At 47.6% G+C, this 23,216-nt stretch overlaps 1 protein-coding gene and 1 long non-coding RNA gene across 8 annotated transcripts in view; both read left to right on the top strand.

Moving 5' to 3' along the window:
• HERC2 (HECT and RLD domain containing E3 ubiquitin protein ligase 2) overlaps nucleotides 1-23,216 on the top strand; it is a 205,873-nt gene that overhangs the window by 95,305 nt on the left and 87,352 nt on the right. For all 7 annotated transcript variants that reach the window (XR_004263267.1, XM_032259981.1, XM_032259980.1 and 4 more), the window contains 10 exons: nucleotides 5,584-5,771; nucleotides 6,846-7,038; nucleotides 8,775-8,957; nucleotides 12,141-12,322; nucleotides 12,877-13,024; nucleotides 13,098-13,294; nucleotides 13,401-13,631; nucleotides 14,814-14,952; nucleotides 16,156-16,299; nucleotides 20,252-20,394. Coding sequence is in view for 6 of the 7 variants with exons in the window: in XM_032259981.1 (XP_032115872.1) it covers nucleotides 5,584-5,771; nucleotides 6,846-7,038; nucleotides 8,775-8,957; nucleotides 12,141-12,322; nucleotides 12,877-13,024; nucleotides 13,098-13,294; nucleotides 13,401-13,631; nucleotides 14,814-14,952; nucleotides 16,156-16,299; nucleotides 20,252-20,394 (1,748 nt within the window). In the remaining variant the exon portion in view is untranslated. The remainder of the gene's footprint in view (nucleotides 1-5,583; nucleotides 5,772-6,845; nucleotides 7,039-8,774; nucleotides 8,958-12,140; nucleotides 12,323-12,876; nucleotides 13,025-13,097; nucleotides 13,295-13,400; nucleotides 13,632-14,813; nucleotides 14,953-16,155; nucleotides 16,300-20,251; nucleotides 20,395-23,216) is intronic.
• Nucleotides 8,964-10,837, top strand: LOC116537706. The gene is made up of 2 exons (XR_004263269.1): nucleotides 8,964-10,181; nucleotides 10,289-10,837. It is a non-coding gene; the product is annotated as an uncharacterized LOC116537706 (long non-coding RNA).

Raw genomic sequence — 23,216 nt, 5'->3', positions numbered from 1 at the left:
TGTGTGTGTGTGTGTGTGTGTGTGTGTGTGTGTGTGTGTGTGTGTGTTTTAAAATTAAGCCCATCCTAGTGGGTGCGAAGTGGGTATCTCATTGTGATTTTGATTTGCATTTCACTAATGATGAATGACATTGAGCTTCTTTACATGTGTGTGCTTGTTGGCCATTTGTATATCTTCTTTGGTGAAGTGTCTATTCAAGTCCCTTTCTCCTTATTTATTTATTTATTAATGTTACAGATGGAATCTTATTCTGTTGCTCAGGCTGGAATGCAGTGGCACAGTCTCGGCTCATTGCAACCTCTGCCTCCTGGGTTCAAGTGATTCTCGTGCCTCAGCTTCCTGAGTAGCTGGGATTACAGTTACATACCACCACACCTGGCTAATTTTTGTATTTTAGTAGAGATGGGGTTTTGCCATGTTGGCCAGGCTAGTCTTGAACTCCTGACATTAGGTGGTCTGCCGGCCTCGGCCTCCCAAAGTACTGGGATAACAGGTGTGAGCCACTGCCCCCAGCCCCTTTCTCCTTTTTAAGTGGGATTGTCGTCTTTTTGTTGTTGGCACCAATAGGTGCACTATATAAGTATACCAAACATTTAAAGAAGAATTAACACCAGTCCTCAAACTCTTTAAAAACTTCGTGTATACTAGACCTTCACAGATCTGTAGACCTTTATCAGAGGCTACTTTATGTAATTAAAGGATATTTTCTCCTGTTCTCTGGATTGTATTTCCTTTGATCCAGAGAAGTTTTCTGTTTTGAAGAAGTTCAATTTGTCTGTTTTTCTTTTGTTGTCTGTGTTTTTGATATCATATCCAAAAAGCCATTTCCAAATACAAGGTTGATAAAGATTATCCTTGTGTTTTCTTCTGTGAAGTTTTCTAGTTTTAGCTCTCGTATTTAGATCTTTGGTCTGTGTTGAGGTAATTTTTTTTATGCAGTGTGAGGTAAGAGTCCAACCTTTTTCTTTTGATTATCTGATTGTTTCAATACCATTTGTTGAAGACTGTTCTTTCCCTGAAGGTCTTAGTACCCTTGGCAAAAGTCAGTTGGCTGGAGATTCTTAGGTTTATTTCTGGACTCTCAATTACATTCTCATATTCTATATGTCTATAATTATGTGAGTATCACAGTGTTTCGAACATTGTAGATTTGTACTGTTTTCAGATTGAGAAGTGTGAGTCTTCCGACTTTGTTTTTCTTTCTCAAGATTATTTTGGCTACTTCGAGTCCCTTCTAGTTTTACATGAACTTCAAGTCTGGCTTTTCCATGTCTGCAAAAAAGACCTTTGGGATTTTTTTTTTTTTTTTTTTTTTTTTTTTTTGAGATGGAGTTTCGCTCTTGTTACCCAGGCTGGAGTGCAATGGCGCGATCTCGGCTCACCGCAACCTCCGCCTCCTGGGTTCAGGCAATTCTCCTGCCCCAGCCTCCTGAGTCGCTGGGATTACAGGCACGCGCCACCATGCCCAGCTAATTTTTTGTAGTTTTAGTAGAGACGGGGTTTCACCATGTTGACCAGGATGGTCTCGATCTCTTGACCTCGTGATCCACCCGCCTCGGCCTCCCACAGTGCTGGGATTACAGGCTTGAGCCACCGCGCCCGGCCGACCTTTGGGATTTTTGATAGGGATGGTATTGAATCTGTACATTGTTTTGGGGAATAGTGCCATCTTAACAATGTGATCATTCATTCTCTGAATGTGGGATGTCTCCATTTATTTCGATCGTCTTTAATGTCTTTCAGCAATGTTTTATTGTTTTACAGTTATCAGGATAATAATGCCTCATAGGATGAACTAGGGAGTGTTCCAACTCTAGACGAGTTGGAGGATGGGTGTCAATTCTGCTTTAAATGTTTGGTAGAGTTGACCAGTGAAGCCATCTGGTCCTTAGCTTTCCTTTGTTGAAAGATTTTTAGTTACCGATTCAATGTCTTTACTTGTGGTGGGTCTATTCAGATTTTCTGTTTCTTCTTGAGTCAGTTCTGGTGATTTATGTTTCTAGGAGTTTGTCCATTTTGTCAAGGCTGTCTTATTTGTTGAGATACAGCTGTTCAACAGTATTCTTTTGTCATCTTTTTATTTTATGTTAGTAGTACTGTCCTCATTTACATTTCTGATGTTATTTGCGTCTTCTTTTTTTCTTAATTTACCTAAAAGTTTGTCACTTTTTTTGATCTTGCCGAAAACCGAACTTTTGGTTTTATTACTATTTTTCTGTTCCTTATTTCATTTATGACTGCTCTGATCTTTATTGTTTCCTTCTTTCTGCTTTGTATTTTTTTGTTTTTGTTTTTGTTTTGAGACTGGGTCTTACTTTGTCCCTCAGCCTGAAGCGCAGTGGCACAATCATGGCTTACTGCAGCCTCAACCTCCTGGGCCCAAGTTACCCGCCTGCCTCCGCCTCCCAAAGTGCTGGGATTACAGGTGTGAGCCACCACACCTGGCTTAACTTTTGCTTTTATTGTGTTCTTATTTTCTAGTTCTTCCAGGGGTAGAGTTAAGTTGTTGGTTTGAGATTGTCTTTAGAAAATGCATACGTTCATAGAACAATTGCCCCCTTCGCCCTGCTTTTGGCGCAACACAGAAGTTTTGCTATGTTGTGTTTTCATTCATCTCATAGTATTTTCTAATTTTCCTTGTGATTTCTTCTTTGACCCACTGATTGTTCACTGTGTAGAGTTGACCAGCGAAGCCATCTGGTCCTTAGCTTTCCCTTGTTGATTGTTTACTGTGTGTTGTTTAATTTTCATATACTTGTGAATTTTCCACTTTTTCTTTTGTTGCTAATTTCTCATTCCATTTTGGTTGGGGAAGATAATTTGTATGATTTTAGTCTGTTTAAATGTAGGACTGATTTTGTGGCCTAACATACGGTCTGGTCAGTGTAAGAGAGTGTTCTCTGTTACGCTTGAGAAGAAAGTGTATTCTGCTCTTTTTGGGTGAAATGCTCCGTATGGGTCTGTTAGATCTGATTGGCTTATGGTGGTCTTTCTTGGCTAAAATCTGAGATGCCGCAGGGGGCCTGTTGTCAAAGGCAAAGTGAAAAAGCAAGGTTTTCCCAAGTTCTTTAAACCTCATCAGTCTTAGAGACCATATAATCCATTCAAAACTGTGTCAGGCCAGGCTGTAATCCTAGCACTTTGAGAGGCAGAGGCAGGCGGGCTGCTTGAGCTCAGGAGTTCGAGAGCAACTTGGGCAACGTGGCAAAACCCGGTCTCTACAAAAAATATGAAAATTACCTGGGCATAGTGGTGTATACCTGTGGTCCTAGCTACCTGGGAGGCTGAGGTGGGAAGATTTTTTGAACCAAGGAGGCAGAGGTTGCAGTAAGCAGAGATCGGACCACTGCACTCCAGCCTGGGTGACAGCACAGCGTGAGATCCTGTCTTGTGGGGAAAAAAATCTGTCTACATATTCGATATACGTTTTTAAATTTACATGTTTATATGTTGGGTTATATTAAATATATATTTTAATATATGTATTACAGCTGAAGAGAATCATCCACTAAGAGTCGTGTCTGATTTCTTAAGGCCTCATTAGCAACCAGAAGTTACCTTTAAAAATTACAAAAGCGGCCAGGCGCGGTGGCTCACGCCTGTAATCCCAGCACTTCGGGAGGCCGAGGCGGGTGGATCACGAGGTCAAGAGATCGAGACCATCCTGGTCAACACGGTGAAACCCCGTCTCTACTAAAACTACAAAAAATTAGCTGGGCATGGTGGTGCGTGCCTGTAATCCCAGCTACTCAGGAGGCTGAGGCAGGAGAATTGCCTGAACCCAGGAGGCGGAGGTTGCGGTGAGCCGAGATCGCGCCATTGCACTCCAGCCTGGGTAACAAGAGCGAAACTCCGTCTCAAAAAAAAAAAAAAAAAATTACAAAAGCGTGTCTCCGTTGAGAAATGGCCTTTTTATGTTGTCTACTTTTCCCCCAGTGGCTCCAATAAGTAAAAATCGTTAAGTGTGGGGACTCGTTCTGTTGATAGTATTCATGAATTTAAATTCCACCTGGCCCACTGGCTGCAAAAAGCAAGGAAGTTGTGTCTCATGAATATCTGTCTATATTTGCAACTTGCCCTGATCAGGGTATCTCTCTTATTTAAGAAATTATAAGCATATAATATTTTATACTGACAATGTACACATCCGCATGCAACAGCCACAAAATGTAAAGCTATTTAAAATTAAAAAATTCCCCCCATTTTTGGTTGCAAATTTATTGAAGCCCCTAGTAACAAATTCAGTCTACAGAGTTAGCAGTGTAGCTGCCCAGGAGGTCCTGGGAGACCCACCTGGAATGCAGCTCCTGTCCCTTCCTGGGCAAAGCAGCAGCTGGGCTAAGGGAAAGGCTGTTTCCCCCACTAGCTTACCTAAAGTATTGTTCCAGCCCTGGGAATTGAATATCCTTTTTTACCCTCTTGGAAGAGAGAGAAACACAAACTTTTTACATTTTTTTGGTCTACCCAAGCCCACCTTTGGGACTGTTTGGATCCTTTTCCCTCCCACCTAGGGGAGAAAACTACACCCAAGGGAGAGACTGGGACCGCACTCCCCACCCCTCTCAATTTAGCAAGTGGGAAAGGGGTTAAAAATCTAGCCTCCTCTCCTGGGGTTAGATCTCCCATTTTCAAATCCATCAGCAAGTGTTAGTTTTCTCAGGTTCCAGGAGCTCAGCTTCTGTTTCATGCTGTGGTTGACTCTGTGGCCAGCCAGGGCACCAATTGTCAAGTTTGATGGTTGGCCAGGAGAACTCACAAGACTCAGCTTGTAGCTGTACTCAGAGCTACACAGAGCAAAATTATGAAAAGGGACATGGGTAAAGTCCAGAAGAAAGCAGGTACAAATTTCCACAGGAGCCACACAGGACAAGCTTCGCTCCCCCGGCACTGAGCTGTGTCAAGGGCTGTCTGCCAGGAAGCTGGGTAGAGACTCCAGGCCCAGGGTTTCTATCCGGGCTGATCACATGGGCACCCCCTGCCCGGCGCGTACCAAGTTCCAGACCAAGGAAAGCAGGTTTCGGCACAGACCACGTTGTTTGTACAGCCAGTTCAGGCACAGTGAACCGCACCTACCACTTAGGGAATGGGGGAGCCCTCCGGAAATCCAGACTCCAGCTGAGGGCCGCGCCTGCCGCAGTCCTGTCTGAGGTTGTGTCTCAGGCCAGCTGTTAGCTGTCTTCTGCACAGAACCACGATTAAAGTTTGATAATTTCCCACTGTTAGATATTTAGGTAGTTATTTTTGTTTTTCTATTAATAAAAAATATGATGAGTATCTTTCTAACTCATTTATGTTGCTTTTTTAGGGGGAGTCCTTCCTAGAAATAGAGAAAGTAGCTTTTCTGAGCATTTTAATATCTTTTATATCTTCTTAATATATTTAGTATTTTGTCCTTCCTTTTACTTTCTTTTTATCGTATATCACAGTAAAATATTCACAGTATTGTATTAGTTGATAAAACATATAGTATGGATTCTTTAAAATTATGATCGTCATTAGTACTTTTTAAATGTTGCATGTATATTAGGAAGGGGACATTGTAGCTACCTGTTGGCTCAGCTGCTGTTTTTGACGCTTTGTCAGGTCCCAGTTGTGACAATGTTGAGGAGGATATAAATGCTTCTGCTCAAGGTGCTTCTGCCACAGTTTTGGAAGAAACAAGGAAGGAAACAGCTCCTGTGCAGCTCCCTGTTTCAGGGCCAGAACTGGCTGCCATGATGAAGATCGGAACAAGGGTCATGAGAGGTGTGGACTGGAAATGGGGCGATCAGGTACTCAGAGATTTGATGTGAACACATTAGCCACACGTTACTTGTCGTCTGCACTGTTCTGTACGATACTGATGGGTGGAAATTGGAATAACCCAGGACGTGTACGATGGATGGATGATATGGGTCTTGATTCCTGAGCAGCTGAAGAGAGTTAACACAAGTAGGGAGTAATCATGCCTGCTGTAGGGCATCTGAGCAGAATGAAGTCTAGAAAGAGAGGCAGCTCTTCAGAAAACTCAGTGGCATGAGGCTCAGTTTGATGGGTAGCTGGAACAAGAGTGAGAGTGAGTAAGAGGGTACATCTCATTCTGAAGGTCAGTGTAGTGACAGCTCAGAGGCAGGAAGCCCAGATGCTGCCTCTGTGGGCCAGTGCCCGTGGGCTGCGAAGTACCCCGAATCCAGTTGTTTGGGATAGACTTCAGGGCTTGTGGCCACGTCTCCATTTTCCCTCATAGCAGGTCTCTTCTAAATCCCTGCCACTTCCTATGGTGGAAGTCACTTACCATAGCCCTAGCTAAGTCAGGGCAGGGCTCACCGTCCCGTGGGCTGTCTAGCTTCCCCCCCACATGGGAAAGCCTGGGCTTTGTCACGGCTGTCGTAGAAATGGCAGTGTCTGGAGACAGCAGCATCCATCTTAGAAACAGCTTTATCCTGCAGAAATGAGAGACAGGGCTTCCACTCTGGGGCTCGCGGGGAGCTGAAGAAGAGGGAGTGTGGAGGTGCTGGTGCTGGTTTCAGGTTTCCACCCTGGCGAGGCCCGTGAGGGATTGAGGGCTCAGGACTTGCTGCAAAGCCCTGTCTCTGCACTGACTCAGAGAGGATCCTAATTGAGATGAGATTTCCCCACCTTCTTTGGTAAAGGAGCATGAGCACGTTATTTCATGCCATTTAATTTGAAATGATGCAGACATGCTGCATTTTGTAGGAGAGGTGAAATGTTGAAATGTGTGTGTGGGGACAGCCCTTACAGACAGGGCAGCAGATGGCGGTACCGGTATGGCAGGTCTGGTGGGAATCGGAAGGACCAGGGCAGACACACCCCCTCCTAACTGATGTTTCCTCTGACTTTCTCAGGACGGACCTCCTCCAGGCCTAGGCCGAGTGATTGGTGAGCTGGGAGAGGACGGATGGATAAGGGTCCAGTGGGACACGGGCAGCACCAACTCCTACAGGATGGGGAAAGAAGGAAAATACGACCTCAAGCTGGCAGAGCTGCCGGCCGCGGCACAGCCCTCAGCAGAGGACTCGGACACAGAGGACGACTCTGGTGGGTGACTCAGGGAGGTGGTTCGGCCAAGGCAGCCCACAGACTGTCCAGGTGCTGGCTGCTGCCACTGTCATCTGGGCGTTAGAGGGGGATGTCGGGACACGCCTGCAGCTGGCACTCTGTCCGTGGTAACTCCCGGGCACCTCTGATGCGGCTGCGTGGAGTGGCCGTGGGGTCCAGCGGCCTGGCTGTACCCGACTTCCTGCGTCCTCCTCTCTCTTGTGCAGCCGTCCCTCTTTGAAAATGGGGTGGCCGGGCCAGGCAGCGGCACCACCAGGGGGTCTCGTGGTTCTCGCTGAGCCTGTGTCTGAGGGAGTGAGCTGAGGCTTGGTGGAGTTACCCTGTGGTCTTGGTCCATCTGCCTCCTCCTCCCATGAGAGCCTCTGCCCAAGCACACCCCGCCTGTCCCCTGCCCTTACCTTTCCTCTGCAGCCCTTGACTCTGAACTCTTCATGTAATGTTGAGTTAGCACTTCATCGCTGCCAGGGAAGCAGAGGTGAGAATTGAGGGGCGGGCTAAGAAAGCTCAGTCCTATCTGAGGAGGTCCAAGGTTGTGGGAGGGAGGCTTCATGACATTTCTTAGCTCTTCTTGAAAGACGTGTGATGCTTCACATGGCTGGGCTTGGTAAGACCATCCGAGAGGCTGGGGCTGCCACCTGGCACTGCGGTGCACACCGTGGTGCAGTCTTGTCAGGCTCAGAAGGACTGTGACAGTGAGCACAAGACCTTAGATGGTGCACTCACTGGAGAGCAGCTGGAAGAAACCAGGCCGCAGCGCACCGTCTGGGCTTGGGGCACACGGCTCGGATCCTGACGCCACCACCTTGGGCACATCGCTTCTGGGGCTGGGGCCCTTCAGGTGTGAACAGAGGTGTTGCCTGCTGCGTAGGGCTGTTAGGAGCCATGCACGTGGCACCTGGAACCCTGTCCCTGAGGGTGGATGTGGTGCTGGCCACCAGTGTCCAGCCTCCAGCGTGCTGCGTGACACCAGGTGCTGCTCCCTCCCTCGGACCCCCTTGCCTTCGGGAAGCAGGCCTGGCTCCCTGCCTGGGGTCTTGCCCCGTAGGGGCATCAGAGCTTGGGCAGGGGTGGCCCCATGACAGAGGGCGGCCTCATATGCCACACATCTCCTCATCCTGAAGCCAGCCAAGCTGGAAGTGTGAGCACCTGGTCGTCCCATTCCATAGATGCCAGTGCTCTGTCCTCACCCGGGCCGTAGCTAGCTCATCAGAAACCAGCTTCTGACATTTGATAAACGGTCTTTCTTAAGAAGTGATGCCTTGGAATCATTTAGTGCTTCTGTGTTATATGCCAATGCTGATTTAAAAATTATTATTTACAAGGTTCTTGAGGAAAATGTGAACAGAAATGATGATGGTGCGCGTTTAGTGCATCCTGAGTTCCATGTCTTCTTCTTGTAAGGATCTGTTTCCCTTTCCAAAGTGGAAAAGTTGACGGTTTGGGAGGCCAGAGTGGGAGGACTGCGTGACCCTGGGAGGCCAAAGCTGCAGTGAGCTGTGATCACGCCACTGCGCTCGAGCCTGGGTGACAGAGAGATCCTGTCTGAAAGAAGAAAAGAATGAGAAAATGTCTGTACTTGAAATTTTCCTGTGAACCTAAAACTGCTCCAAAATTCGAGTCTGCAGGAAAACAAGAATGTAATATTAAAGCTGTTAAATTATGTGCAAGACTGTCTTCCTGGGAATATAATTTGTTATTTTGATTATTTTCTTTAGAAGCCGAACAAACGGAAAGGAACATTCACCCCACGGCAGTGATGTTTACCAGCACCATTAACTTACTGCAGACTCTCTGTCTCTCTGCCGGAGTTCATGCTGAGCTCATGCAGAGCGAAGCCACCAAGACTTTATGTGGCCTGCTGCGAATGTTAGTGGAAAGCGGAACCACGGACAAGACATGTATGGAATGAGAGACTGAGGGCCCAGGGAGTGGTGTCTGGTTTTGCATGTGGGTGCGTGTGGATGTGTGTGGATGAGTCTCCTGTGGCTGCTGTGAAAAGGACAACAAACTCGAGGGCTCACACAGAAGTTCTCACGGTTCTGCAGGCTGGAAGGCTGAGATCAAGGGTGGTTCCTTCTGGGGGCTGTGAGGGAGAAGCTGCTCCAGGGCATTGCCCTGGCTTCTGGTGTTTGCTGGTCTCTTTGGCATTCCTTTGCTTGTAGAAGTGTCCCCCCGACCCCGGCCGTCACCTTCACCTGGCGTTCTCCTTGTGTGTGAGTCGCCTCCAAATCTCCCCTTTGCGTAAGGGCAGCGTTCAACCTCATCAAACCCATTACACCTGCAGCGGCCCTGTTTCCAAACAGGGTCACCTTCCGTGGTACTGCAGGGGTTAGAGCTTCAACATGTGAATTTTGCAATTCTGGATTCCACCTATAACACTGGCTCGAAACAGCAAATTTGTTCTCCCAGAGTTCTGGAGACCAGAAGTCCCAAATCCAGGTGTGGACCGGGCCGTGCCCCCTCCACAGGTTCTAGGGGAGGGCCCTTCCTTACCTCGTCCAGCTTCTGGGAGCTCCAGGCTCCTTGGCCTGGAGTCTCTGCCTGCGTCGTCACGTGGCCCCTGCCCCTGTGTTCTGCGTGTCCTTTTCTGTCTCTGAAAGGACTCTTTCCTTGAGTTCGTCTGACCCTAATCCAACATGATGTTACCTAAATTCTTACCTTAATGACGTCTCCAGAGACCTCATTAAATAAGATCATATTCTGAGGTTCTGAGTGTATGTGAAGCTGGGGACAGGCACACTTTAGCCCGTAAAGTGCTTGAGTGTGTGGAGTATGAGGATGAGAAATGTGAGCTGAGGGAGTGGGATGAGTGTGCCTGAGAGTGAGCACGTGGGTGTGGGTGAGTCCGTGGGCGCCTTCAGTGTGTGAGAGGGTGTGTGAGGACATGCATGTGTTAGTGGTGTTCCGGAGCGTCTGCATGTATTTACCGAGTGTGGGTGAGTCCGTGGGCGCCTTCAGTGTGAGAGGGTGTGTAAGGACATGCATGTGTTAGTGGCGTTCCGGAGCGTCTGCATGTATTTACCGAGTGTGGGTGAGTCTGCGGGCGCCTTGAGTGTGAGAGAGTGTGTGAGGACATGCATGTGTTAGTGGTGTTCCGGAGCGTCTGCATGTATTTACCGAGTGTGGGTGAGTCTGTGGGCGCCTTCAGTGTGTGCGAGGGTGTGTGAGGACATGCATGTGTTAGTGGTGTTCCGGAGCATCTGCATGTATTTAGCGAGTGTGGTAGGAGTTGATGGGCAAGCGGCTGAGAGTTTGTTGTAAGCATGGTCTGTTTGAATTGTGTGGGTGTGTGCGTGCATTCAAGCGAGTGGTGTGTATGTCCATGAGGGCATACAAGTGGGCAGGTGACTGCATGCAGGTGAAGTGGGAGCGAGCGCCTCAGTGCATTTGAGCCACTGTGTGTGTGAGGGTGAGCAAGAGGGAGGCATGAGCGTGTGTCAGGGGATTACTGGGAGTGTGAATGAGATGAAGTGTCAGTCAGGCTTGGTGAGTGGGTGAGGCACAAGTGTAAGTGTGCACGAGTGTGAGCATATGTGTAAATGTGTATGAGTGCCTTGTGTCAGTGTCAGCACGCATGACGTGTTACTGTGAGTGCATGTTAGTGAATGTGAGCATTTTGCTTGTGTCAGTGAGGGAGGTTGTAACAACACTACAGGCATGAGTGTAAAGAGAAGTGGGTGTGAGTGTGGGCACAGGTGTGAGTGGGTGAGTCATCACTTGTAACCAATGTGCTTAGGAGTTTGAGTGCATATGTGAGCTTCGGGATGCGTTGGGAGGGGTAAAAGTGTACGTGAGAGCATCTATGAGTGTGCATCAGTTTGCATCTTAGGTTGTGTGTGCATATGAGTGACTGGGATTGTGTGTGTGTCAGTGATTGTGACAGTGGTGTGAGTGCACCTGAGAGAGTGAGGGTGGGTGTGTGTGCCCATGAGTGTGTCTGAGTAACTTGCTGTGGGTGTGAGGATGCGTATGGCGGTGTGAGAGTGTGTGTGAGTGCACGTGCGTGTGTTGAAGGAAGGCGGGTGTCCTTGTAAGCCTGGATGGCTGACGGCAGGGTGGGGGAGGTGTGAGGCGAGGGCAGGTCCTGTGGGGCTGTGGGAGGGGTTCCTCAGGAGGGCCCAGCCTCTGAGCCTCAGCCTCTGCTCAGGGAGAAATGGAGGCCTGCAGTCAGGCAGAGCAGAGGTGGACCCACTTGTGTCAGAATCCAATGTTGTAAACCTAGTGAAAACTTCCCATTTGGTTAATGCAGATGTGTTAAACTTGGATTGGAAACTTACGGTGCAGATTAAATGTAAGCAAGATCATGGAGGTATTTAAAACAGGAGATTTAAAAAAATATAATAGATGTACTGTTGCAATTACTGCTATTTGGATTATAGATAATTTTCCTATTGCCTAGAAATAACACATAGGTAAAATTCTTTAACTAGTTTTAGTACACAGTTAGAAGGTTCTAGAAATGCCTGTAGTCCCAGCTACTTGGGAGCCCAAGGAAAGAGGATCACTTGAGCCCAGGAGTTTTAGACCAGCCTAGGCAACATAGTGACACCCCATTGCTAAAAAAAGAAAAATTCTGTGAAATGTTTTTCGAACTAACTTAAAAGCCTTCTTCCATTCCTCACTTTGAATTAGTTTGAATTAATTTACAAAGTGCAACATATTTGTAAAGGAGCTTATTGTAGAAAATAAAATAATAGGCCAGGCGCAGTGGTTCATGCCTGTAATCCCAGCACTTTGGGAGACCGAGGTGGGTGGATCATGAGGTCAGGAGTTGAAGACCAGCCTGGCCAAGATGGTGAAACCCTGTCTCTACTGAAAATACAAAAATTAGCTGGGCGTGGTGGTGGGCGCCTGTAATCCCAGCTACTCGGGAGGCTGAGACAGGAGAGTTGCTTGAACCGAGGAGGCAGAGGTTGCAGTGAGCTGAGACTGCGCCACTGCAATCCAGCTTGGGCAACAGGGTGAGACTCTGTCTCAAAAAAAAGAAAGAAAATAATAAGTTGATTAAAAAAAATAAGGTTTGCACTCATGATTTATCTTTAGGGACTTGTTACCAAGAGTGTTTTTTTTTCCTCCTGCAGCTTCTCCAAACAGGCTGGTGTGCCGGGAGCAGCACCGGAGCTGGTGCACACTGGGGTTTGTGCGGAGCATCGCGCTCACGCAGCAGGTGTGCGGTGCCCTCAGCTCCCCGCAGTGGATCACGCTGCTCATGAAGGTCGTGGAAGGGCACGCACCCTTCACTGCCGCCTCACTGCAGAGGCAGGTACTGTGCTGCCAGGCAAAACCAGTTCTCTGAGAGCGGCATCGCACACTGAAGTTCCCTGCCCTCAGAGTCGGGGCCTTTATTCAGTAACGAGTGCAGAACGGGTCTAGAAGTGACAGGTTAGGTTCTCTGGAGGTGAGGGGCAGAGGTCCTTGACAGTCGGTAAGTTGTTAAACTTTAGTTTGCCTGCTCTGCTCTTAAGTGGTAAATCCTGCAGGTACTTTCTCATCTGCTCCACAGGATTCATAGTGTAATCATCCTAAGAAGAATGAAACTAAAAGTCATTCTTTTTTAATTAAAGAAACACATGCACCTCTCATGTCGCTTTTTTCTAAAGTCCCTGACAATCCTAGTCACTCATCAACTTGAATGTAATTACCTGACTGTAAAATAATGAATCTCAAAATTTTCACATTATGAGAAATTTTCACATTGACTTTCACATTTCAGTTTTCACACTGCATTATAAGAACAGAAAATAAAGAGAAAACAGCAATCTGTAATTTCTTAATCAGACTTTTTTAATGCTTGCCCTTTTAAATTATCTTTTTCAGATCTTAGCTGTACATTTATTGCAAGCAGTCCTTCCATCGTGGGACAAGACCGAAAGGGCAAGGGACATGAAGTGCCTTGTGGAGAAGCTGTTCAGCTTCTTGGGGAGCTTGCTCACTACCTGCTCCTCTGACGTGCCGTTGCTCAAAGGTGGGTAACCCTCTCCCTTCCCTGTGCCCTGGGGAAGAGCAGGGCAGCAGCTTCTCCCATGTTGCCTCCTCAGAGTCCACACCGAGGCGGCGCCGGGCACGCCCACAGGCCTCGCTGACCGCCACCCACAGCAGCACACTGGCCGAGGAGGTGGTGGCCCTGCTGCGCGTGCTGCACTCCCTGGCGCAGTGGAATGGGCTGATCAACAAGTACATCAACTCCCAGCTGCGCTCCATCACCCACAGCTTCGCGGGAAGGCCATCTGAAGGGGTGGGTTTGTGTTCTCAGAATTCATTCAGTTGAACGGTAAACCTGTAGGGACTGGGCAGCTCCATGAATGTCCCTGGTCAAGCTGGCTGTTTGCCGTCTGCACTAGGCCCTGTTAGAGGACTACTTCCCCGACACCGAGAACCCTGAAGTGGGGGGCCTCATGGCGGTCCTGGCTGTGATCGGGGGCATCGATGGTCGCCTGCGCCTGGGTGGCCAAGTCCTGCACGATGAGTTTGGAGAGGGCACCGTGACTCGCATCACCCCGAAGGGCAGAATCACCGTGCAGTTCTCCGAAATGCGGACGTGCCGCGTTTGCCCGCTGAATCAGCTGAAACCGGTAGGGGACTTGGACTCAGTTACTGTGTGAAAGGGATTTGGCTTTACCCTAGAACTCAGCTCCAACATTAGCACTGGAAAGAACTTGATTCTGGTACTTCAGGTTTGCCTTCCAGGAGGCTGCCTGACCCAGGAAGGAGAACCACCTCTCTTCCCTCCCCTGAGCTTGGGCTTCTGTGGTAAGCAGGGCCTCGCTCACAGGGCATCGAAAGCAGTGGTTCATGTGTCTTTTAGCCTCAGAGCCGTGAAGAGGGCTTTAGCCCCCTAGAAGGTAGTGTGCATCTATGAGGTGGTTCTAATTATTTTAAAATGTGAATTTATGAAGTTTACTTTTTATTGAACAACTCAGGTTTTTAAAAAAACTTAAACATGATTCCTTTTTTAAAAAAAAAACCTTTCTTCATGTAGAAAATGTTTAGTTGTTTTGAGTGGTATGACTGAATGTAGCAGCTACTGTCATTCATTCTTGCACACCTATGAATCAGGGATGCACAGGGAAAAGGAGTGACTTGCATTATTTTGATGTAGCCCAAGTACAATCGTACTATATTTTCTTTTTTTTTTGGAGTAAGAGTTTCACTCTTGTTACCCAGGTTGGAGTGCAATGGCACAATCTTGTTGGGTCACTGCAACCTTCACCTCCCGGGTTCAAGTGATTCTCCTGCCTCAGCCTCCCAAGTCGCTGGGATTACAGCATGTGCCACCATGCCTGGCTAATTATGTGTTTTTAGTAGAGACGGGATTTCACTGTGTTGGCCGGGCTGGTCTCAAACTCCTGACCTTGGGTGATCTGCCCACCTTGGCCTCCCAAAGTGTTGGGATTACAGGTGTGAGCCACTGTGTATGGCCTGACTATATTTTCTATGAAAGAAATATATTTTTTATTATAGGAATATATACATGTTGTAGAAAACTTGAAATATATAGACAATACCTGAGAAGATAACCACAACAATGATGTAATTATTGTTGACAGGTTTGTAAAGAAAAATTAATATAGATATGTAACATACAAGTCTGCATGTTGCCTTTAATGTCATTTAAAAAAATCATTTTCAGCTATAAAAAGGTTTTTGGGTATGTGTGGCATTTCAGGAGGAAGTCCATGGTTTTGATGACTTCCAGAGCGTTTCATTTGTTATTCGTATTGGCTGCACGCTGACAGCTTCTGTGTTCTCTCCAGCTCCCTGCCGTGGCCTTTAATGTGAACAACCTGCCCTTCACAGAGCCCATGCTGTCTGTCTGGGCTCAGCTGGTGAACCTCGCTGGAAGCAAGTTAGAGAAGCACAAAATAAAGAAATCGACTAAACAGGCCTTTGCAGGTCAGGGTTTGCTGCTTCCTGTGAAACAGCTGCCGTCTTAAACTCGTGTTGTTTGTACTGTGTTCTTTGGTGAGTGAGTTACCGGGCCTGCCAACGTCCTGGGGTTCACGTGGGCTCACCATTTGTTGAGCTGTGGTTGGGAGTGTAACCCTGTTTACGGGGTAATGAGTTTTCAGGTCAGCCTTCATCACCGTGAACCCTCTTCTCAGGGTCACCCTTTATCCCTGAAGAGAAGTCTGTCTTCTCCTCTTCCGTGCTCCTCACCATCCCAGTGCCCTGTGGCCCACTCACCCTGTTAGAGCATGGCTCCGGGCGTGTTCCCTGCCTGATCCAGGGGCCTCTGTCCTGGAAGCCACCTGGCCTGACTGTGACCTTCACGGTGGCTGAGACTGTAACCCTGCTTAGCTCTGCCTGCCTTTGGGTCTAAAATGGAGCTCTCCTGAGTTTCTTTCACTGTTCCTAGGGAGGTCTTCTCTCTGCTTGTTCTTCCTGTTCTGGAAATCCTCGTGGCTTCACCCATAACTTATGTCTTATTCTGCCCACTCTTCTTGAGTTTTCTCCCCTCTTGCTCCCGCAGACCTATGATTGCTGCTTCAGCATTTTTGATGTAAACACCTTCAACTCTGGACCTCCCATTCACGTGTCTGCTTGAAGGTGCAGTGCCTGTAAATCACCGCCTTTCTAAAATTCAGCTGGCTTTCTCTGCTAGCTGCCGCTTACATCATGCTGAATAAACCCGTCTGCCAGTTAGTCGAGCCAGTGCCCTGGCAGCACCTGCGGCCCTCCTTCCCTGCAGCCCCATGCTCTCTGTGCTGCTTCTGTGGCCTCTGCCATTGGATAAGACTCGGGCATTGCTGCTATCTTCCTTAGTTAAAAAGCTGGTGTAGCTGACGGATTCTCTGAGAGTCTCTTGGAAGAAGAGTGAAGGCGGCTGAAACTTAGCAACTTGGGGAACATTTGATCATGTTAATAATAGCTAACACGGTTCTAACTGTGTTAAAGCATGGACTCCTGTGTGCCATCAGTTTAGGTGCCTGGAGAGCAGGGAGGAAGACCCAGGAGGCAGAAGGTGCTTACCCAGAAGCACCAAGCATAACACTGGGCAAGGCAAGCCCTTTGTCCCTGACAGTGTTTGTGGTCGGCAGACTCCCGAAGGGCAGAGTGTTACTCCTCACCATTCTCACCGAGTCTTTCCTTCCATAGGACAAGTGGACCTGGACCTGCTGCGGTGTCAGCAGTTGAAGCTGTACATCCTGAAAGCAGGTCGGGCGCTGCTCTCCCACCAGGACAAACTGCGGCAGATCCTGTCTCAGCCAGCTGTCCAGGAGACTGGAACTGTTCATGCAGGTATCTTTTTTAAAAGTATTTTATTTTATTTATTTATTTTTTTTTTTCAGATAAGAAAGCCGAGAAGGCAAACAAAGTTCTTAAAGCTTTGTAAGAAAGGCAGTAGAAAATAGACAAGGATGTGAACAGTCAGTTCATAAAAATGGACATAGATGGCTTAAATATGTGGGAGAAAGACACGTGGCCTGACCAGCAACCACCAACCGTGAATAAAATCATCATCATCTTATAAGACAAACAATATGAGGGCATCTGGTGGGTGGGGAGGGAGAAAGGTATTTTCATGCCTCCCATTTAAAGTGTGGCACGTGGGTCAGCAACATTGATGGCACACAGGCATGTGTTAGAAACGCAGACTCCCAGGCTGCACCCAGACCAAAGCAATAGAACCTGTATTGTAACAAGAAGACCCTCTGGTTCTTCAAATGCCTGCACAGCAGCACTCCATGAACACGCTGCTGGGAATTGAAGTTGGTGTAGCCATCTAATGGGCGCTGGAGGAAATGAGCCGGACTTTGAAATGCATAGATGTACCTGTGTATTCATATAGTTTGACCCAGCAAGTCATTCTGTGGGAATTTATCACACGAAAAGGCACGTAAAGATAATGTATTCACTGGCCAGGCGTGGTGGCTCACACCTGTAATCCCAGCACTTTGGGAGGCTGATGCAGGTGGATCACGTGTGGTCAGGGGTTCAAGACCAGCCTGGCCAACATGGTGAAACCCCGTCTCTGCTAAACATGCAAAAATTAGCTGGGTATAGTGGTGGCCGCATGTAATCCCAGCTACCTGGGAGCCTGAGGCAGGAGAATTGCTTGAACCCAGGAGGCAGAGGTTGCAGTGAACCGAGATTCTGCTACCGCACTCCAGCCTGGGTGACAGAGTGAAACTGTCTCCAAAAAAAAAAAAAAAATGTATTCAACAATGTTGTTATGGCTTCCTTTTTGGTATGGTTTTTGTGTTGAAAAACTGTAGACACCAAAATACCCACTCTTACGTATCCGTGCGGTGTAATACAGTGTCATTCAAAATGATGGTACATACATATAGTAGTCTTCACTCAGTATCCATGGGGATGGGTTCCAAGACCCCCAATTATACCAATTATACTAATGCTCAAGGCCCTTCTATAAAATGGTGTAGTATATGCACATCCTCCCAAATACTTAAAAAATATAAATCATTTGTAAATAGTTGTTATCCTGTACTTTTAATTTGTTATCTGTTTATTTATTCTGAGTATTTTTGATCTGTCATTTGTTGAATCTTTGGATCAGAACCCATGGATACTGAGGGCCAGTGTATATGTTTATTGCCATGAAAACGTGAAAATGGTACCTAAGTAAACAAAAGCACATTGCTACATATATCCGTTTATAGATAAGCCATAGGTTCATCTGTGTAGCACAATATTGACACAGTAATCTTTGATGGAATTTTGGCTGTTTTAATTTTCTTTATATTTCTCTATATTTAGTTTTCTGGAATGAGCTTGTGTCACTTTTAATAGAAAAAAACAAATATTTTTCCATCACCTATTCTTGAAAGACATGCTAAGTCTTTTGGGGGGAAGCTCTTGTCTATGATCATTGCTCTCTAGGGTGTGGATGAGGTGAGGAAATGAACGCAGTGGCTCCGTCCGTCCTCTGGGGCCAGGGGGCGGCGAGGTGTGTGAGTGGTTCCATAGGCGTCTGGAGCCAGTGGCAGCTGAGCGCGGACAGGCAGCCTTTGGAGGCTGCGGCAGACAGATGCCAGCAGACAAGGACTCTGCCGGTGGTGGAGCCAGGAAGAGAGGGTGAAAGTGGCGAGTCTTTGGGAGCGTGTTGAGCACCTCTGCTTTGCTTGGAGTTCAGGGTATCTCGACGTGCAGCGGGGCTGAGGCTAAATGGGTGGTTGACGTCCTGCTGCAGAGTACCTTGGAGAGCAGGGTGAAACTTGAGGCCCACCTGGGAAGCTGTGGCAGGGCCACATGGTAAGCATTGACCTTCGGGTGATGCACCTGCTAGTAAGGTACGGTAGTATCTGACACCAGAGATGACAGAGATGGAGAATTGCTCCTGTGTCAAGTGATGAGGGGGAAGGCATGGAAAGGGAAAGAAGGTTCTGGTGGAAGGAAGGTGCCATCCACTGTGATGGTGTAGTCTTGTAGATAATAGCTATGTGGGAATCCAGCAAAAAATGGAATGTGGCTGATGTTTCAAGCTTGAGATGAGGGGAGAATTCTGAGTAGTGCATTTGAAGAAAATAAGCAAGTCCAGTAGAATGTGGAGTGTTCGGGTTTCTTTCCTAATCTTAGGAGGAGAGTAATGTACTGAACAGAGAGAAGTTGAAAACAAAGAAAAAAAGAAGAAAAAAGCAAGGGAAGAGGATGCTATGAAATGAATTTTAAACCTGCTGAGGATGAGAGAAATTGATGGAAAGTATAGATTCAATCAAATAGTGGAGGTTGTAGGGAGCATGAAGATTTCCCAGGCGTAGAGATTGGGAGATTAGAGCCTGGGAATCAGATTGGCTCTTCTGTTCTCCGCTCAGCCCACTGAGCAGTTGCAGCAGACCTGAATCAGGAGGGCAGAGCAGGGACTCCAGACAGAGCTAGATTGACAAAACTGCCATGCCCCTGGTTTTGTCAATTTTTAAGGGAACACAGGCACAACACTTGTTCACACCTCATCTCCAGCTGCTTTTGCTCTACAGTGGCAGAGCTGAGTAGTTCGGACAGAAACTGTACGGCCCATCAGCCTGTTTACTATCGGGACCTTTAAGAGAAAGATTTCCAGCACCTGGTCTAGCTAGCTGAAATTTTCACCAAACAAAACCAGCACGTGCAAATGCTGTGAGTACCCGGCTGAGCACCTGGATTGTGTGAAGTGGCTTCAGGGCAGTGGGTCTCCCTGGGGCTGCGTCACACAGCGTACTAAAGGCTGCACCTAAAGCTACTCATAACAGACAAAAAGCCATCGCCCTGAGGACATGACGCATTTGGAATTGGGGTCACTTAATGATCTGAACAAGGCCTAGCTAGAAAACCTACAACTAGAAATATGCATATGGGATGTGTCTGTGTTGAGGGTCACTGGAGCTGTGAGTGAACAAGAAAGAAAGTGTGTAGGCCAGCCGTAGTGGCTCACACCTGTAATTCCAGAGCTTTGGGAAGCCAAGGTGGGTGGATCAGCTGAAGTCAGTAGTTCGAGACCAGCCTGGCCAACATGGTGTAAACCTGCCTATACTAACAATACAAAAATTAGCAGGCGTGTTGGGTTGTGCCTGTAGTCCCAGCTACTGGGAAGGCCGAAGCTGGAGAATGGCACAATCTCAGCAGTTGCAGTGAGCCGAGATTGTGCCATTGAACTCTAGCCTGGGCAACAGAGTAAGACTCTATCGGACCAAGTACAGAAATCTGGGAAGGAGCATTTGCTGGCTCTAAGAGACGGCTGCACTAATGAAGGACAGCTATCAAAAGCAGGAAGTGAAAGTGGTTTAGAGGCTAGCTGTTTTTTTTCTCTTTTGAGATGGAGTCTCGCTCTGTCGCCAGGCTGGAGTGCAGTGACGCGATCTTCACTCATTGCAACCTCTGCCTCTCTGGTTCAAGCGATTTTCCTGCCTCAGCCTCCCAAGTAGCTGGGACTAAAGGCACACGCCACCACATCCAGCTAATTTTTGTATTTTTAGCAGAGACGAGGTTTCACCATCCTGGCCAGGATGGCCCCAATCTCCTGACCTCGTGATCCACCCGCCTCGGCCTCCCAAAGTGCTGGGATTTTGGGAGCCACTGCGCCTGGTCTAGAGTCTAGTTTTTGTTTGATGTCTGAACCTTGAAGATTTTGATTTTCTGTTACTGAATGGGGCAGAAGTCATACCTGATTCAGCATGCTCAGTGTATTCTCTTTAATAGTAAAGAGGCGTTTGCAGTTGAAAATAGAATCTTATACATACTTTGTTTTTGAATTCAGATGACGGAGCAGCAGCTTCACCTGACCTTGGGGATGTGTCTCCTGAAGGGCCGCAGCCCCCCATGATCCTCTTGCAGCAGCTGCTGGCCTCGGCCACCCAGCCGTCTCCCGTGAAGGCCATATTTGATAAACAGGAACTTGAGGTACAGCTGTGCAGCCTTGACCATTTTTAATCCAGAGTACTAAATTGTGAACCATTTTTTTGTAGGCGTATATTTTCTTAATGATCTGTTCTGAATTTTAAATGACAGTATCCAAATAATTCTAGTGATTCATTAGGGTTTAACCATGTTTGTGCATCCTAGTTAAAGAAAGAGAGAGTTGAAGTTTAACCTTATTTTGGATTTGTGTAAATTGTTAACAAATACTAACTAGACGCAGCCTGGGTGAAATGCTCACAGCTTCATGAAGGGATCTTTTTCCAGGAAGTAGAATTACTGAGAGCGGCTCATCAGGACTGTGGCACCTGCTTGTTTGTTTCACTCACTCGGGAGTCTCTTCGGGTGCGCTCTGGTGCCACCAGGCTCTCAGCTCTCCCCATGTTGTGGAGCAGGTGAGGGCAGCCGTGAGGATCATGGTCAGGGCTACGGGATGTGACTGGGTGTAAGAGGGTGGGAGCTTTCACGGCTGGCAACATGGAGGATTAGAGGTGCTCCAAAATCTTTTTGCTGTATAATACGTAAAAAATCTGGGTAGAGGCCGGGCGCGGTGGCTCACGCCTGTAATCCAGGCACTTTGGAGGCCAAGGCGAGCAGATCACCTGAGGTCGGGAGTTCAAGACCAGCCTGACCAACATGGTGAAACCCGTCTTTAAAAAAAAAAAAAAAAAAAAGAAAAAAAATCTGGATAGTATATCAAAGACAAAAATAAAACTATCAGTACTCAGTTTGGTAGTCAGAAATTACCCCAACAGAAACCCTCAGAGAGCAGGGCCCTTCTGAGAGCAATGGTCCAGATGAGGTAGCCACTGCCTTGGGCAGATAGGAGGGCTCCCCCAGTCCTAGAATGAGCTAGAAAGATGGTGGGGGGTGCAAAGGGAGAGAGCAGGAAACGGGTGTGGGCTGGGAGGGAGGAGGATGGCCAGGAGCTCTTCTGAACTCCAGCTTCTTCTCAGGTCTGGGAACCTCTGAGGTGAAGGTTAATTTTTTTTATTGTTTGAAACAGAGTCTGGTTCTGTCGACAGGCTAGAGTGCAGCGGTACGATCTCCGCTCACTGCAACCTCCGCCTCCCAGGTTCAGGTGATTCTCCTGCCTCAGCCTCCCAAGTAGCTGAGACTACAGGCATGTACCACCGCACCGAGCTAATTTTTGTATTTTTAGTAGAGACGGGGTTTCATTGTACTAGCCAGGACGGTCTCGATCTCCTGACCTTGTGATCCGCCCACCACAGCCTCCCAAAGTGCTGGGATCACAGGCGTGAGCCACCACGCCCGGCCGGTGACGGTTCATTTTAAAGGGCGTGTTTGTGCCTCCAGTCTCCCTGGTAGAGATGAAAAGAGGACGCTGGGCAACGTGAGAGCACGTGGGTGGTGCAGAGCCCACAGTCGTGCTGGGAGGTGCTGAGTGTGTTGGCCTCGGAGGCCACGTAGGGTTGTCCTTCAGGAATGGGGAAGGGCTGCTGAGCTGTGGATTCTGATGGAAAGTGGCTGTTGTTCTTACCTCTTCTGTGTGGAATGTCTTTTTTCTCTGGTTGCTTCGAGTATTTTCTGCTATCTTTGGCTTTCTGCAGTTTCGCTAAACCGGGCCCACGTATGCCGTGGTGGCTCACCCCACTGTCGTCCTTGACATTTGCTTAAGCCGCTTGCATTTTTGGCTTGATTTTTGTTCCCCTAACAAATTTGGAAAGTTTTGACTGTTGTATTTCCCCGTCTTGCTCTTTTTGTTCTTTCCTGGAAATACTCTTATGCAACTGTTACGCTGTGAGTGAGTTTCCTTTTAGGAGTTTAATAGAAAGTCTTTTTTTTCCTTGTTTGTAGCTTGATTAGTTTGTCTGGACCTGTTTGAAAGGTCAAGATCTTTGCTTTGTTGGGCCTAATCTGTTGTTGTGTCCATCCGAGAAATGCTTTATTTTCTATTTGTTACATCTCTTATTTCCATTTGGCTCTCATTTTATAATTTTAGATCTCTTCTGACAGTTCCTTTCTTCACCCTTAAATCTATCTTTTTTTGAATTTTTTTTATTGTTTTTGAGACAGAGTCTCGCTCTGTCACCCAGGCTGGAGTGCAGTGGCACGATCTCAGCTCACTGCAACCTCTGCCTCCAGGGTTCAAGCGATTCTTCTGCCTCAGCCTCCGAGTCGCTGGGACTACAGGTGTGCACCACCACACCCGGCTGACTTTTATAGTTTTAATAGAGACAAGGTTTCACCATATTGGCCAGGCTGGTCTCAAACTCCTGACCTTGTGACCCATCCCCCTCCCAAAGTGCTAGGATTACAGGTGTGAGCCACTGTGCCTGGCCAAATCCATCTTTTACTGGACATTTTTAAACATACTTCTGATAGTTATGTTGGATTTCTTGTTTGCTAATTCCATGTCCGGTCCTGTTGGTCTGCTGCTCTTTGCAGTTTTTTACCTTGATGATAGTCAGTTACTGGTGGTTGTTCTTCACATATCTGAGAATGTTGATTTTGTTCTGGATTCTTTGGATGTTACATTGTGTTGGCCCTGGGTTCTGCCTCCTTCTCTGGAGAGTGGGGAGTTTTCTTCTCACAGGCAGTTCAGGACCCGGCAGTCCTCCGTCCTGAGGTGGCTTGGTGCTAGGCTTTCTAATGATGTTTTATGCTGCCCTTACCCTGGCTCTGGATCCTTAATTCTGGGGATTTAGAATCTCTTCTGTGTTTCACTGGAAGCCTCGACATTTTCCTTCCCACCCCTAGTTGGTTGAGCTTGGGCCTCAGTTGGTGTGCTGGCCCTGGGCAGCCTTCCAGCGGTCCCTCTGTGCCCAGCCCAGGCAGCTGGGGAG

The sequence above is a fragment of the Sapajus apella genome, unplaced genomic scaffold (assembly GCF_009761245.1).
Source record: "Sapajus apella isolate SASKATOON/1434 unplaced genomic scaffold, GSC_monkey_1.0 scaffold113, whole genome shotgun sequence".
Lineage (NCBI taxonomy): Eukaryota > Metazoa > Chordata > Mammalia > Primates > Cebidae > Sapajus > Sapajus apella.
The sequence above is the reverse complement of the archived record's forward strand: the minus strand, read 5'-3'. Positions and strand labels throughout refer to the sequence as shown.